The following is a 15,307-nucleotide window of genomic DNA, read 5'->3' on the forward strand; positions in this document are numbered from 1 at the left end:
TAGTTGGCGGAGTCCATTCTTCTATTTTTTTTTGGTCATATATTTTCAGGCATTCTCTGAAGGTGTCCATACCAGTTAAGTCTTTTGGCTTCGATTGTGTCTATTATATCTAGATCGATTTCCATTTTTCTCCGAATATCTTCGTTTCTCACCCTATCAAGTCTAGTGAGCTGGTAACATCGTCTCCAGTAGTTCATTTCCATGGCCTTAATTTTTGATTTGTTTCTTTGGCGCCGTACAGCCCTATACTTTCTATTATTGTTTTATAAATTCTTCTTTTATTTTCTTTTGTTATTTTTTTATTCCATAATAGTCCGTGTAGCTGTCTGGTGGCTGATCTTGCTTGGCCAATCCTAGAGTGTATTTCTTCGCTACTTCCTGCTTTTAATGTTATTTGGACTCCCAAGTATTTAAAATTGTCTTTTGGTTTTATAGTTCCCGTTTCGATTTGTAGGCTTTTTGGTTTTTCTCCTACAACTAAGTACTCAGTTTTTTGTATATTAATTGTGAGGCCCCATTTGGTATACTCATCTTCTAGTTTTCTAAGCATGTAGCCTATATCACTCTCGTCTTCAGCTAGAATGGCTTGGTCGTCAGCGAAGTGTATCGTGTACAATCTATCATCTTCGATTGGGATGCCCATATTGCAGCACTTTCTTCTCCACACTGAGAGTGCCTCATTTAGATATATTTTGAAGAGTGTAGATTCCGCAGGATATAAATTTTCAAATCCTTTTCTTTGTTCTTTTCTATTACTGAATAATTTTCTGGCATTCTAAATAATTGTTTCTTTAAAAGACGATAATGATCTTTTGATATGTCGAAAGACGACAATAAAGATGAAGTTAAATACATAGTTGTGGTGAAAGTTTCTCCATTTTAGCTTCCTGAATTTTTGTTTTGAAGAAATCAAAAATCTGGACCAACAACTGTCACCATATATTTAAAAAGTAGTTTAAGAGACCCTTGACAATAAAAGAAACTAAGAATTAAGGTAAAGAAGAACTGAATATCTTCTTGATCAATAAGGAAATAAAAGAATATATAGAAGAAAATACACACGACATATAAACATAATTCGTGCAGGAACAGGCTTTAAATGTCTAGTCCCTGGGTCTCTGAAATAAAGAAGAGGTATAAAGAAATGCAAAAAAAACAATTAACCTGTGTGCATATTATCTTTTTTATCCTTTCCATGTTAATTTATTAATCACTCTGAAGCTATTTTCTTGTGGCATTTTAAAGTAATTACTATTTAAATAGGAATAAGCCACAATTAAAGGTTAAAGTACGTTTATTGACGTTTCAATTTCCACTTTCCACGGAAATCGTTCTCAAAATACAAACATTAGTAAATTAAACAAATTAAAAAATTTGTCATCAAAGATAATAAGAAAAGATGCAGCAACTATTGTAAACCACACCTCTACACGTGTATGGTAAAACACTTTCTGATTTAATGAATAATCTATGCATTTTTGTGCACAACTAGAAACCAAACGAAAAACTAAATAACATTATCTGGTCAGAAAGAAACAGATCCGTTCAATTTCAGTTTTTGCTACGAACATCGCAATGTGGGTTGAGTAGGTACATGAACCGTTAAATTTGATTATTTTATTTCAACGCTTTCATCTGCTTGCGGTTAACTTCAATTTCATTATGTGAATAATTTGTAGCATAAGAACGAAGATTTAATAAAATTCGTTAAAGAGGTTCACTGTTTCTTTTCGTTGTGCATCGGGCGTGGAAATGGAACGAACTTTTTCTTTACTTTCGATAAGAATGTATGTGGATCGTCATAGAGATCTAAAGTAAGTAATCTGAATGTCATAGGATACGTCATGAGAAGAGACCGAAATATATGCAGCAGAAAACAGAGCAAATATGCACATATATTTGCACAAATTAATTATTGCCTTGCTCAAAAATTTTACATTTAAAAACCAATTTATATAATAAAAATAACCTAAATTGCACTCCTACTAGTATTTAAAAAGTAGTATTTTTTATGTAGATTAAAACTGATTTTATATAGATTTATTTATTTTAATGTAATACAAAATATCAATATTTTAAGAAATACAGCAACCATACATACTTATAGTAGATAGGCAGTTTAACAAACTAGTGCTATCCTTATCAAAACAATTGACAATTATTTGTTTTTCAAAATTTTTAATTAAAATATTGTGCTTTCTATCTGTGTATAAATGTTTATAAATAAAAAAACTTCTTTCAACATCAACAGAAGTTATTGGTGCATTTTTAAACTTGTTTATGTTCGAAGGCAATATCTTAAGATCTGGATCATCTTGATAAACTTTTGCCACTTTTCCCAAAATAGAAAATCCTGAGTTTTTGTTTAAATCATATTGCAATTTATTTCCTGTCCTTCCTAGAGATATACCTACGTTTCCTTTAACCTTTAACGAAAAAATTCTTTAACATGATAAATCAAATCGACCGATTTTCAAAGAGTCATTTTTTTTATATCCCCAACAACAAATTTAAAATGTAAGCTTATGTATTCTAGATTCTGAGGTAAATTAAGTAGTTATATGAGGTATTTACATTCCTCCAGAACTGCTGAAGTGGAATCTGTTAATTCTGTATTAAAACTTTTTATTCTTTGAAAATACTCCGCATTCAAAAATGCTCCTTGTAACCCAGTATCTCATCTTGTGATAACAGGTAAATGGGGAAATGGAATATCACCCAGACGGTTTTTGTAAAATTGAACACGTAATGGCGATTTTATAAAAATGTTTTGACATTATTTATCAATTCATTTACATGTAAAAAATTTCAAAGGTAAAGCTCATGAGCTTTACCTTTGAATTTCACAAGTCGTCATCATAAGATTAGCCGCCATTCGGTTTCTTCTGCTGATCTCTAGTATCCCCAAGTCGGTCTCAACTCCATTTAACTACCTAATTCGCGGTCGGCCTCTGCTTCTTCTTCCTACAGAAGCTCCTGTGGTTAGCTTTTTAGCCATCATGTTGTCAGGAATTCGTATTATGTGTCCGGACTATCTAAGTCGCTGTGTTTTAATGAATGTTACGACGCGACATTATAACGTATAATTCGAAATTAAATCTTTTGCGCCACTGACCTTGATCGTTTGTAGCTCCAAATATTTTGCGGAATACCTTACGTTTGAATATTCCCAGAAGCCTTTCATCCTTCTGCGTTAGAGTCCATGTTTCCGCCCCGTATGTGAGGACCGGCCTCAGCAGTGTTTTGTATATAATAATTTAAGTTTTTCGTTGGATATTTCTTAAGTGGAATTGTTTTTGGGGTCCATAGTATGTCCTATATGTAAGATTTATTCGTCTTCTAATTTGTTGCTGTTTTCTGTTGAATTGCTGCATTTGAATGCTGTTTTCCGTTCCTCATTTGCTATAAGATCCTTACTAACCAACATGTACTTGGTTTTGTACTCGCCGCCGTTTCCAATTCTAGGAAATATTGCTCTACATCTCGCTGGCTACGTCCTATTATGTCAATGTCTTCAGCGTATGCTAAGATTTGCATCGATCTATTGTAAATAGTACTGCTGTCTCTAATTCGTGTGTCTCGGACTGCCTTTCCCAACGCAATGTCAAATAGGAGGCAAGCCAGGGCATCCCCTTGTCTGAGTCCATCCTTTATCTCAAAGGATCGAGAATTTTCTCCCTGTAACCCAGCTAGACATGTTAAATGAATTAAATTGCTAAAGAATTTGTTCAAGTTTTATGCTGTCTTTATGCCTAGAATTTACTGCCGATTTTTATTTCTCACCCTGTTGTTGTTGTATAGGTTTTTACGGCTTCAATTAACTTCTACGTTATCCCGATTTCCCTCATCGTTTTTCATAGCTGTTTTCTGGGAACCTGCTTCTGCATTTTTTAAATCGATGAAAGCCATGTGAACCGGTATATTTTTTGCCATTTTTTTCTCAATTAATTGTTGGAGTGTATATATGTGGCCTATGCAGGACCTTTCTGCAGTAAATCCTGCATGATCATCTCAAGATTTTATTTCAGATGGATTATGCCCATACATGCTATCATACTAATGCCCCTGTAGATTTCTTCCGATCCCCCCTTTGGACCATTCATCTGGTATTTAGTTCAGATTTATAACGTTACTGAACATTTCGTGTACGGTTTTGTGGCGATCTTTGTTCCGTACTTAATTAGTTCATTAACGATTCCTATGTAGCCCGCTGATTTTTTGTTCTTTAGAGTTTATATGGCATTCGGTACTTCGCTTACTGAGCCCAACATGTTCTCCATTTTAATTTCATCGTTGTTCATGTACTGTGTGTCTCTATGAAATATGGGCGGTTTTCCGTATATTATAGTATTCTTACCACTCTTCTTCTTATGCATATTGTATTTGGACTTTTTCATTGGTATTTTCCGTGTTTCTCTATATATTGTTCAATTGTGCACATGTTTCTCCCTAGTCTTCATTCTTTTCTTTTGTATTTCTTCGTTTTATTTTTATGTTTTTCTCTTTGTTCTTTTGTATGTCTTCTGGAGATTGGGTGTTCATACTTTTTAGATATAGAATTTTGTTTCTTCAATACATTTTTTGATTTATTCGTTTATTTTTACTCTGTATTGGGTATTTATTTTCTCGAGTTCTCCCAAATCTTCTAATGCCGCCTCTTTTATACTGTGTTTTACGTGTTCGTACGTTTCTTTGACGTTTCTGAAACCGAATTCCCGTAATTTCTGCTCAAGTCTCCGCTGGTAGAGGTCCCTTATAGATTCATCTTGCAGTAGATGTAAATTGAACTTCATTTCCTTATCTTCCTCTTCATTTTCTACCCGGAGTTCTTCCTTCTTTCTAGCTTAAGTGTTCAGGGTGTTAAAAATTAAATTTTTGAAATTGTTAATCAGTAGTCAGTGCCATATTCGGCTCCTCTCTTGACTTTTCTATCTGTAATTTTGAGAGTACTAGTTTTATTGACAATTGCGGAATCGATAATGGATTTGATGTTTCTCGTTGTTTGTAAATGCGTTTATTTATGAATGTGTGATGTATAACTTCATACCAAAGTAGATGTAACTTCAGCAGCTGTATTAGAATATGTCTGAATTGTCTTCTTTTCAATATTTAAATTTATGCTTTCATTTGGCTTATTGATACAAATAGTATTTTCCGTTTACTATTTCTTATATTTAAAAAAGAGAACTTAATACATTTTCATTAGTAGATTTTTTAAGTTTTATATTTTTTTTCTTTTGTTTTATTTTAAAGCTTCGTCTAACATTACAACACGTTAAACTCAAAGATCAAGAATGCATATTTATTTAGTTTACCACAATTCTCAGTATAAGTAATACCTAAGCAAAAACATGTAGATACTTCACAAATTATGACTGCAATCACCTTACAACTAGTTCACCGCAAGTGAAATAAAATTCAAGTTTTTTTATGTTATAACTGTTTTCCGACATAAGTTTTCCATTAAGGTCATCAGTACCTGAACAAGCATCGCTCCTAAATGGTTATTTCCGGTGTTTCTTCGAGAAATATGACCAGTTTATGTGGAATAGGTAAGTTATCTATGTCGATTCATTGATTGCTTGTTTCCATATAAAGATTGTGCTTTAATAGACGAAATTTGGATGTCTGCTCTGTTAAAAAAACAATAAATATCTAGAATTATATTTGATTAAATTTATCTTTTTCTTCTCCTTTATTTTACTACCCGAGATTGGACATCAGAAAGGTTGTTCTAATTTTGTTTCGTTAGCTGCTTTATGACATATATAGTTTCTTCCATTGTTCCATGACGTATTATTACGACAGTTCCGTAAAATTTATTTCATATAGAAAAAGCCCCTTGACGAAAAAGAAACAGTATTAAAAAAATCTAGAATGATCGAGATTTCGTCAAAAAATCCTGAAATGGCTAGTAGTGTCTGGAATGTCAGAAAATATGTATAGACATAAGAAGTTGACAGTTAATAATAGTAGTATTTGAGTTTTTGAAGTATTTGAGAAGAAGTTAGTGTTTGAATAAAGTTATTTTAAAGAAATAAAACATTTCTTATAATTTAGCTTTACAATGGCATTTCTCAATCTATCAAAGTTTTTCAGATGATCATCAAAGGTTTTGGACATAATTTTTATATAATCAAGATATACTAGACATTTCTTCCAGGTTAGTCCTCTCAAAACTATCTCTATCAGACGTTCAAACGTAACTAGACCATTACAAAGACCAAATGGTAGAACCTGAAACCTGTAAAGACCCACATCACCTACATTAACGAGGCACCTGGCTATCAAAATTCCGTCACTAACGAGATTTTTGACTCAATCTCGCCAGAACGACCCTTTCAGAATTTTGAGGAATTTTGTATCCTCGTACTCTTACTTGTGGTATCGATTCTCCCAAATTTAGGACAACTTCATTTGCAATAAACAAAAGATTTTTATTTTAAAGATCTGTGATAAATTTGTTCTGCATAATATCCATCCCAAAAACGCTTCTTCTTCTTCTTCCTTCTTGTATGTAGGCTTTAAAGCCTGTTTCTTCTTGAATATGAGCCTCCTAAATTGTTTAAATTATCGCACCATCTTTTTCTTGGTCTTGGTCTTCTTCGTCCATTTGTTCCGTTTTGTCACCCATCCATTAATGTCTTCTATATTGCATGCTCTTCTTATTCAACAAACTTTTCTCTGATATTCGTCGGAGTATTTTCATCTCTGTTGTTTCTAGTAGTCGTCTCGTGTATGTTAGGTTTAATTGCTTTATAGATTCTTGTTTTGAGTCTTGTCTTAGGTGTTTGTTCTTCCAGATTGTGTCATTAAGATATCCCGCCGCTTTACTTGCTTTTAAGCATTGTTGTCGTAGTTCTTCTTCAACATCTCCGTAACCAGTTATATCTATTCCCAGATAACTAAACCTTGCTTCCTGCTTTATTATTTTCCCATCAATTTCGATTTTACATCGTAGTGGGTATTTAGATGTAATCATACATTTCATCCCAAAAACGCATTCATCTTTTTTAATATCGGCTACAAGAAGAAATAGGTGTTTTATAAAAGTGTTACCAATCTGCATGGTTGTCGTTATCTCTCAATGAACTGGAATAGTGTGACCTGAAGCTGTTTCAAGAACTAAGTTTGTTTTAGTGGGTTATAATTTTTCATTCAGAAATCTGGATTGAATACTGATTGCACCTGTATCAATAATAAAGGTGTATTTTTTATTGTCATTGTGACCCCTTAAGTAGTAAATTTTGTTCAGTTTTATTTAAAGTACAAATTTGGGGTTTTTTTTTAGTTTTCGTGCCTACTGGCTATTGTTTGAATGTCTATGGTCAGTTGTGGCCGATCGATTCCTTAAAATTCTATCTCTAATATTATTTCTAGTAGGACTATGTGACGGGTTTCTGGATGTAGATCTAAGCGACCTTCTGACCTCATTTTTTGGTTCTTCTTTTCTTGCCTGGGATCAGCTTATGCAATTATTTTGCAAATCTATTCTTCCACAATTAAAACATATTTTGTTTTCACTTTGAGATTTTTGTTAAAGATTTTGCAATGGGCTTAATATCTGGGATAAAATAAGTTGTTGATTGATCGTGACTTCCTCATTTTCTCGAAATCTTATTTCTTTAGTAGAGTAGTGCTCAATTTAGCGTTTGATGATGCTGTGATCGAAGAGCTTATTGCGTTTCAACATCCTATAGCCATTAATGAATACCTCTCTCGTTCAAGCTTTAAAAAAAAAAGATATGGCCAGCAGCATCTAAATGAGGTTTTCAAAAATCAACTGAAAGTTCGGTATCAAAAGCATAACGAAAGCCTGCAAGAATATGAAGCCAATATTAAAAGATTATTGCATTTGGCCCATCTTCAGACATCTAAAGATTTTCTGGAAAAAAATGAAACTTAAAGAGTTTTTTAATATGATAGTTGTTATTGAGTAAAAGTATTGTAATAATCCGTAATCTAATTTTCGAAACCAAATTCAGATTTTTGCTTTAATCTGTGCCTTCTAAGAATTGCAAGGCAAAACAGACGTTGATAAAGATGTTATTAGAGACATGAGGAATCTAATCAAATCTTAACTGTCTTTTTCCTTCTATTGTAATAATGTTGGTGTTTGAATAAAGTTATTTTAAAGAAGTGTAACATTGGTGGCAGCCGTGGAATTGTATAACCATACTGGTTCACCTCTTTCGTAAGTTGTACCTGGTCTAGCCTTGGCTTTATCACTTGTTAAACTGTACGTACTCGATTAGAACACCTCTTTAAAATAACTTTATTGAAACATCAACAATATTACAATACTTTAACTCAATGATAACTATCAACTTTATAAACTCAAATACTGCTGTTATTAACTATCAATTTTTTGTGTTTATTTACAATTTCTGACATTCCAGACTTTCTCTTTCAGAATTTCTAGACTTTTTGATATTTTTCGATGACATTTCGATCATTAAACATTTTTTTAATACTTTTTTTGTCAGGGAGTTTTTCGATATGGAATAAACCTCACGGAACTATCGTAACAATATATAGGCTTTTTTGCATGACTATGCTTGATATTAGTCCCTAATATTTGTGCATTAAGAGCACTTAAGAGCTCACGAAAGTTCATATCCATGTAATTCGTTTTTGTTTTGTTTTTTTAACATGTTTCTGTTTCCAAAGTTAAATATTTCTTACTATTTCGAATTCCAGCTTAGTCTTTATTGATCTGTCATAATTGTGGCTTTTTTTATTTATTTGATGATAAAATGAATTTACTGTAATGCGACAAAGAAAGGCGGAGTATACGTGACAACAAATGCAATTTTAAACTTAGTTCTCTACTATGTTCTCGGCATTCAGTCAAAGTCCGTCAAATCTTTACACCTTCTACTTAGCGATCGACCAAGCGGCTTTTATTAAATTTGGGGAGAAAACTCACCTCCCTCGAAAGACTACTTAATATTCAAAGTCAATAAAAGTTTTAACCACAAGTGGCTGGATCTAATCGCATTAAACAAGTTGAGGTTCGAGATGCATAATGGGTTTCTAATGTTTAAACAGTCCCGGAATCAATTTGGGTTTTCCAAATTCTTTTTACGGGGCAGTTTTTTCCTACACCTGTGTCGGCTAAACGTAAATCAATATAAACGTAAATTTCTGCGAAATATTTACTGTAATGGTTATAGAAAAGAAATTTAAGTTCATTGTACTATTAAAACGACAAAACAAGGCGGTAAATATATTAAATACAATTAAATTTTAGATAGAATTGCTTCATTTTTTATAGATTTTGTTTGGTTGTTAGTGCTTATTGTTGCTCAAACTTTCTTGATATTGTCTTATTTATATCTGCATGTTACATACTAAGCGGTAATAGGGCAAGTACCGATCCTTGTGCCGGTCGTACTTAAACTTTGAAAAATGCTTTTTTAATTAAATTATTCTTTCGGTGAGCATATATTGCAACAATCTCTATATTTGAAGACATTTCCGAAGGAGTTGTTTATCCTTATTTTACTTCAAACCGTGTTGTATGCTGCTGGTTAATAAAAACATAAGAATTCTATAGTGTATGAAAGATGCCTGCTAAAAATAAAGTAAATTAAGTAAAATTTTATAGTTTAGTTCTTAATCAGATTAACTAATGTTGTTTTTTCTTTCCAGGTATAAAAAATCTAATGGGTGAACCTGACTACAGACAGGTGCGTCTCCACTGGGAAGTAGATTCCTCCAAAACGATCCCAAACGGTTTCAACGTGCGGTACTGCGAGTTACAAACGTGGGGTACCCAAAGATGTAAAGTCCAAAACATACCGGACATCTCGGAGAACGTTCTGGACAAAGAAGAAAACATGAAGATATTTAATACTGATATAAAAGGTCTGAGGATGGCCACGACTTATTCCTTCGAAGTGAAAGCTGCCAAGGAAAAAGGAGAGAGGGAGGATAGGGCCGATGGTGACGATAAGAACCAGAATATGATTGTCATACCTACTAAAGGATGTAAGTTTTTTGAGAAACAAAATAAAAAAAATAAAAATTTTATTGTTTTCAAAAATATGTTTGGTCGTCCTCTTCTTCTCTGACCAATGGATCTATCAAGGAGTATTCTTCTATAAAAAGCTGGTATATATAGCTGGTTCATTTTGTTCCATCCGCACTACATACCCTATCTACCTCAGACGTCCTATCTTAATATGTTTTACGATATCTAGTATCTCGATCATCATCATTCATGATTTTTTTGTATTTCTCGATCATCATCATCATCCAGCCTTCATTTATCACGTCCACTGTTGGACATAGGCCTCCCTTAAACTCCTCCATTCTTTGCGATTTCGTGCTCTTTGTTGGCAATTTAAACTGCCCCCTCGCAGACTTTACACCTGGAAGTCGCCAGCAGACTCGAAAGAAACAAATGTAAGAAACCAGATCGACTTCATTGCCATACCAGAAAGATTCAGAAACTCAATCACATCAGTGAAAACCTATCCCGGGGCTGACGCTCAATCGGATCACAACCCAGTGGTGGGTAAACTGGAAATCAAACTAAAACGTATAGAAGGGAAGCCTAACAAAACCAAGATAAACATTAGGAAATTAAAGGATCCCAACATTAAACAACAAGTACAGGAATCCTTAAGAAGAAACATTGGAAACTTGAGTGAACCCGCACAAGACGCAGTTGCTAAATGGGAAGAAATAAAAAGAGCTGTTGAAATGACAAACAAGACACTTCTGTTACAGGAGCGCGTAAAGAAGAAAGAATGGATGACGGATGAAATCCTTGATATGATGGAAGAAAGAAGACAACACAAATGCAAAATCAAGTGAAGTATCAAGAAACAAGTCACAATATAAAAACAAAGATAAAGGAAGCGAAGGAACGCTGGCTGAAGGAGAAATGCGATGAAATCGAAGAGTGCGACAGAAGATATGACTACCACAACATGCACAAAAAGATCAAAGAATTAACAACTAAAAATAAAACCAATAATCCCCACCCGACACTAATAGACGCAGACGGTAACCTTATATCAGACGACTTGAAGCTCATTGACACATGGAAAGAGTACGTAGAACGACTTTTTAACGATAAACGCAGAGCGACAGTGGACCAAGATGACAACATAACTGGACCCGAAATACTAAGGTCTGAAGTGGAAAAAGCCATTTCATCGCTAAAAAACGACAAAACACCAGGTCCCGACAACATACAGGGTGAGATCATAAAACTCCTATGCGAAACGGATGACCACTTCCTCGATTTTCTGACAGGCCTTTTTAACACCTTTTACGACAAAGGGGAGATTCCGGAGGATTGGCTTCGATCGACCTCTGTAGCCATACCTAAAACACCAAGTGCAAAACACTGTGATCAACACCGCTTAATAAGCTTGATAAATCACATTACCAAAGTTTTCACCAAAATCATATACAATAGAATATATAACAAATGCGAAGCAAATATATCGGAGTCACAGTTCGGATTCCGAAGCGCATTGGGCACAAGAGAGGCGATCTTCAGTCTGCAAGTTTTAATTCAAAGATGCAGAGACATGCACAAGGACGTCCACTTGTGCTTCATCGACTTCTCCAAGGCGTTTGACAAGGTCAAACATGATAAACTCATGGAAATGCTCAGGAAGATGCATATTGATGGCAAGGATCTGCGCATAATAACCAGTCTCTATTGGAACCAAAGTGCTGAGATAAAGATGGGCAACTTACACAGTGGGAAGATAGATATTAAAAAGGGTGTACGACAGGGATGCGTCCTCTCGCCACTCCTGTTCAATATATACTCTGAACAAATCTTCAGAGAAGCACTGGGAGAAGTTTCGGAGGGTATCAAAGTAAACGGAGAGGTAATCAATAATATTAGATATGCTGACGACACAGTTATTATCGCAAATGACTGCAACGAGCTTCAAAGACTCATGCAAAGCATACACACAGCAAGTCAAGAATATGGTTTAGAACTCAATACAACCAAAACTAAATGCATGCTCATCAGCAGAACACAACAACCTCCGATGCAATTGACATTAAACAACCGAAAAATAGAACAAGTGGAGACATACACATACCTTGGAACCACAGTCAACACAAAATGGGACCAGTCAACAGAAATAAGATCACGAATTGAAAAAGCGCGAAACGCGTTCCACAATATGAAAAAGTGGTTCACAAGCAAAATCTCAATGGAACTAAAATTAAGACTGGTCAAATGTTATGTCTTCCCGGTCTTGTTCTATGGAGCAGAGGCATGGACCACAACGGAAGCCACCCTGAAGAATCTAGAATCCTTTGAGCTGTGGATATATCGCCGTATTCTTCGGATATCCTGGACAGACCACATCACTAACGTGGAAGTAATGCAGAGAATAGGCAAAAGCAAAGAAATAATCTTCACCGTAAAGAAACGGAAGCTTGAGTACTTCGGACATGTCATGAGGAATACTAAGTATCGGCTGCTACAGTTAATAGTACAAGGAAGAATCGACAGTAGGAGGGGACCGGGAAGAAGACGACACTCATGGATGCATAACCTGCGACAATGGTTCGGACTAACATCGACCGAACTGTTCAGAGGTGCCGTAAACAAAGTCAAAATAGCCTTATTAATAGCCAACGTCCGAAACGGATAGGGCAAAGGAAGAAGAAGAAGGAGGAGATTGAGTCCAAAATAGCATGTATTGGCCGTGCAAATTCTGCGGTTTATCTCTGCGGTACTATTATTTTCAGTGTTATGGAGTCCTTTCAGGTATACAAATTCGTTCACTGCTTCGATGACGTCGTTTTCTATAATAAGTGGTCGTAAGATTTGTGGTTGCGTGGTTATTTTCATATACTTCGTTTTGTTGGTGTTTATTATTAAACCCATTTTTGTAGCTAATTCTTTTAATGCTACATACGTCTTTCGTACAGCGTTTTCCGTTCTCCCAACAATATTGATATTATAAGCAAAGACAAGGATTTGAAACCAGGCCGGTATTTTCCTACTATCAGTTCTGCATATGGTGCCATACGGTGACATAGTACTAGGGAAAATATTTTATATACAGTAGGATTCTATATCTGTCTCATTTACATTTTGATTCCTTAGCCTGTTGGAGATGTTTTCCGGGTACAGTTCTGCAATTGTCACATCTCTCAGCTTTTACATATTCCATTTTTGTATCCATTTTATTTTCTTTATTGGTGTTTAAAATTTTAGCCCGCAATGTTGGGATCACTAGGCAATAATCCGAGTCTACGTTTGCAATATAACTTCTGCAGTTTATTACGTCTATTCCATGCCTTTAATCTATTAAGATGCTTAAGATTACAATGTTTATGTAACCGAAAAATTGAATTTGTCATTTCGAAAAGTTTTATCAAAATCGTTTTCTTCTAACGGTTCATAAAATGGAAGAAATATATAATTTTTGGTGATTCTTATTTATTATAAAAAAAAAACAATAATCATTGATGAATTGAATGAATTAATGTCATTATTAGTTTCCATATGTCTGCTCTGTGTTTACTGAATTGTTTCATGTTTTCAACGCTTAGTCTGACGTTGTTCTTTGTATCTTGGTTTAATTTGTATTGCTTTTCATACCAGCGTTTTCTTTTTTATGATTCGTATCGTACCTTGGAATACCGATCATATTTTCTCTATATTAACTTTAAATCCCCATATTTAAATGTGCTCGAATATGCAATGGAGTATAGGAATTTTTTGTTGTTATTCTATATAGTCATACTCTTTTGTCTTCACGATCTGGTCTTCTGTAAAACAAAATCCATTCCAAATATTTAAAAGCATATATAAATATAATTTAAAAAAATATCTATACATTTATTTTATTAATGGCCGTTCTTATTCTTTCATTCCCTTGAATATTTTATCTATTGTATAGTTTGACAACTTATTTACAAATTACCATTTCTTTCTAAAAAAAAAAAATAAAAACAATTTCGCTCTCTTCCGGGTGAAAGTCGATAAATGGTCGTAGGCCCATTAAGCACAATAATTCTAATGTCTCGCCTTGTTGAACTTTTGCCTTGTCGGGTCAGTCGGATCAAACTGCCTGAGAGAAATTTTGATGCATGTCGCATTGTCTAAGACGTATTTATTACTTATTTTTATCTTTCTTTTGTGAGATAAACTAGATAACGTTTTATTGTTGAAAAGTACAGATGGAATGTTACAAAAACGTTGATTGCTTTAAGAGTAATGCTTGGTGATAAGTTATCTCTTGAGGAAGGAAATTAGTTTTGTGGGTCAGTATTTCTTTCAGGAATAAAATCGATATTTATATTTAAAGCTGAACACTAAACATAATTGAACTCAAGACCATGACAGTAGACTAAAAAAAAGACCAACATTTCGTTCGTATGTATTTTTTTTATATAATATACAAGGACTATTCACGAAAAATAACAGAAGACAAGAATGGATAACGCAAGAGATCATGGACCCCTTGAAAGTAAGACGAAAACAAAACATGCCCAATAGAATACAAACGAGTCAATAAAATCATTAGAAAAGGTGCAAAAAAGCTGAATAAAATTGGATGTCAACAAAATGCTTAGAAAATGAACAACTTCAGGAAAGATACGATACCTTTATGGCCATAAAAACGTAAAAGCAATGACACGTAGACACAGAAAAAGACAAGAAAAAATATTAAGAAATAATAATAATGGAAACAAGTACAGAAGACAAACTGACTAGATAGAAAGAATACATTCAGACACTTTTTGAAGACGATACATGATCAAAAAGAGGAAAATACAATACTTGGATCATGTGCTGAGAGGTGAAAGATATGAATTGCTCAGAATCCTATTGAAAGGTAAAGTACATAGTACAAGATCAGTAGAAAGACCCCAGAAGTCGTGGCTAAAAGACCTGAGGAGATGGTTTGACCGCTCACCCACAGAAATCTTTCGTACAGCAGTTTCCAAAGCTATAATTCCAACCTTCGAAAGGAGACGGCGCAATAAGAAGAAGAGTTCATCTGCTAATATCGTCGGAGCTATATCAAATTTCTTGTCTGCCTTCATCAGCTATTATGATATTGATATATTATATAGATATTAGAAAGGATGTCATACGCTATTAATAGTCTAAAACTAAATCCAATTGAGCATTTATGGAACCATATTTAAAGATACATACGAATTATTAACAGGCAATCACACTTTTAATAGTTTAGTGCTAAATAATCAACCTCTGAGTCTTATTAAGTATCGGAATTTCTTGACTTAGACGCATCTGTGAAGATAAAAAAAATTGAGCAATAATACCAATTGAAAATGTGAA

The 15,307-nt window shown here is 34.1% G+C and overlaps 2 protein-coding genes across 2 annotated transcripts in view; one reads left to right on the plus strand and one right to left on the minus strand.

The window, feature by feature from the left end:
• Positions 1 to 15,307, minus strand: part of Pld (Phospholipase D) — a 384,903-nt gene that overhangs the window by 335,755 nt on the left and 33,841 nt on the right. The gene's annotated exons all lie outside the window — the stretch shown is intronic.
• Positions 1 to 15,307, plus strand: part of LOC140432920 (uncharacterized) — a 79,600-nt gene that overhangs the window by 33,476 nt on the left and 30,817 nt on the right. Inside the window, exon 2 of the mRNA XM_072521093.1 lies at positions 9,655 to 9,993. Within this exon, the coding sequence (XP_072377194.1) occupies positions 9,655 to 9,993 (339 nt within the window). The remainder of the gene's footprint in view (positions 1 to 9,654; positions 9,994 to 15,307) is intronic.

Source organism: Diabrotica undecimpunctata, chromosome 1, assembly GCF_040954645.1.
Source record: "Diabrotica undecimpunctata isolate CICGRU chromosome 1, icDiaUnde3, whole genome shotgun sequence".
In the NCBI taxonomy this organism is placed as follows: Eukaryota; Metazoa; Arthropoda; class Insecta; order Coleoptera; family Chrysomelidae; genus Diabrotica; species Diabrotica undecimpunctata.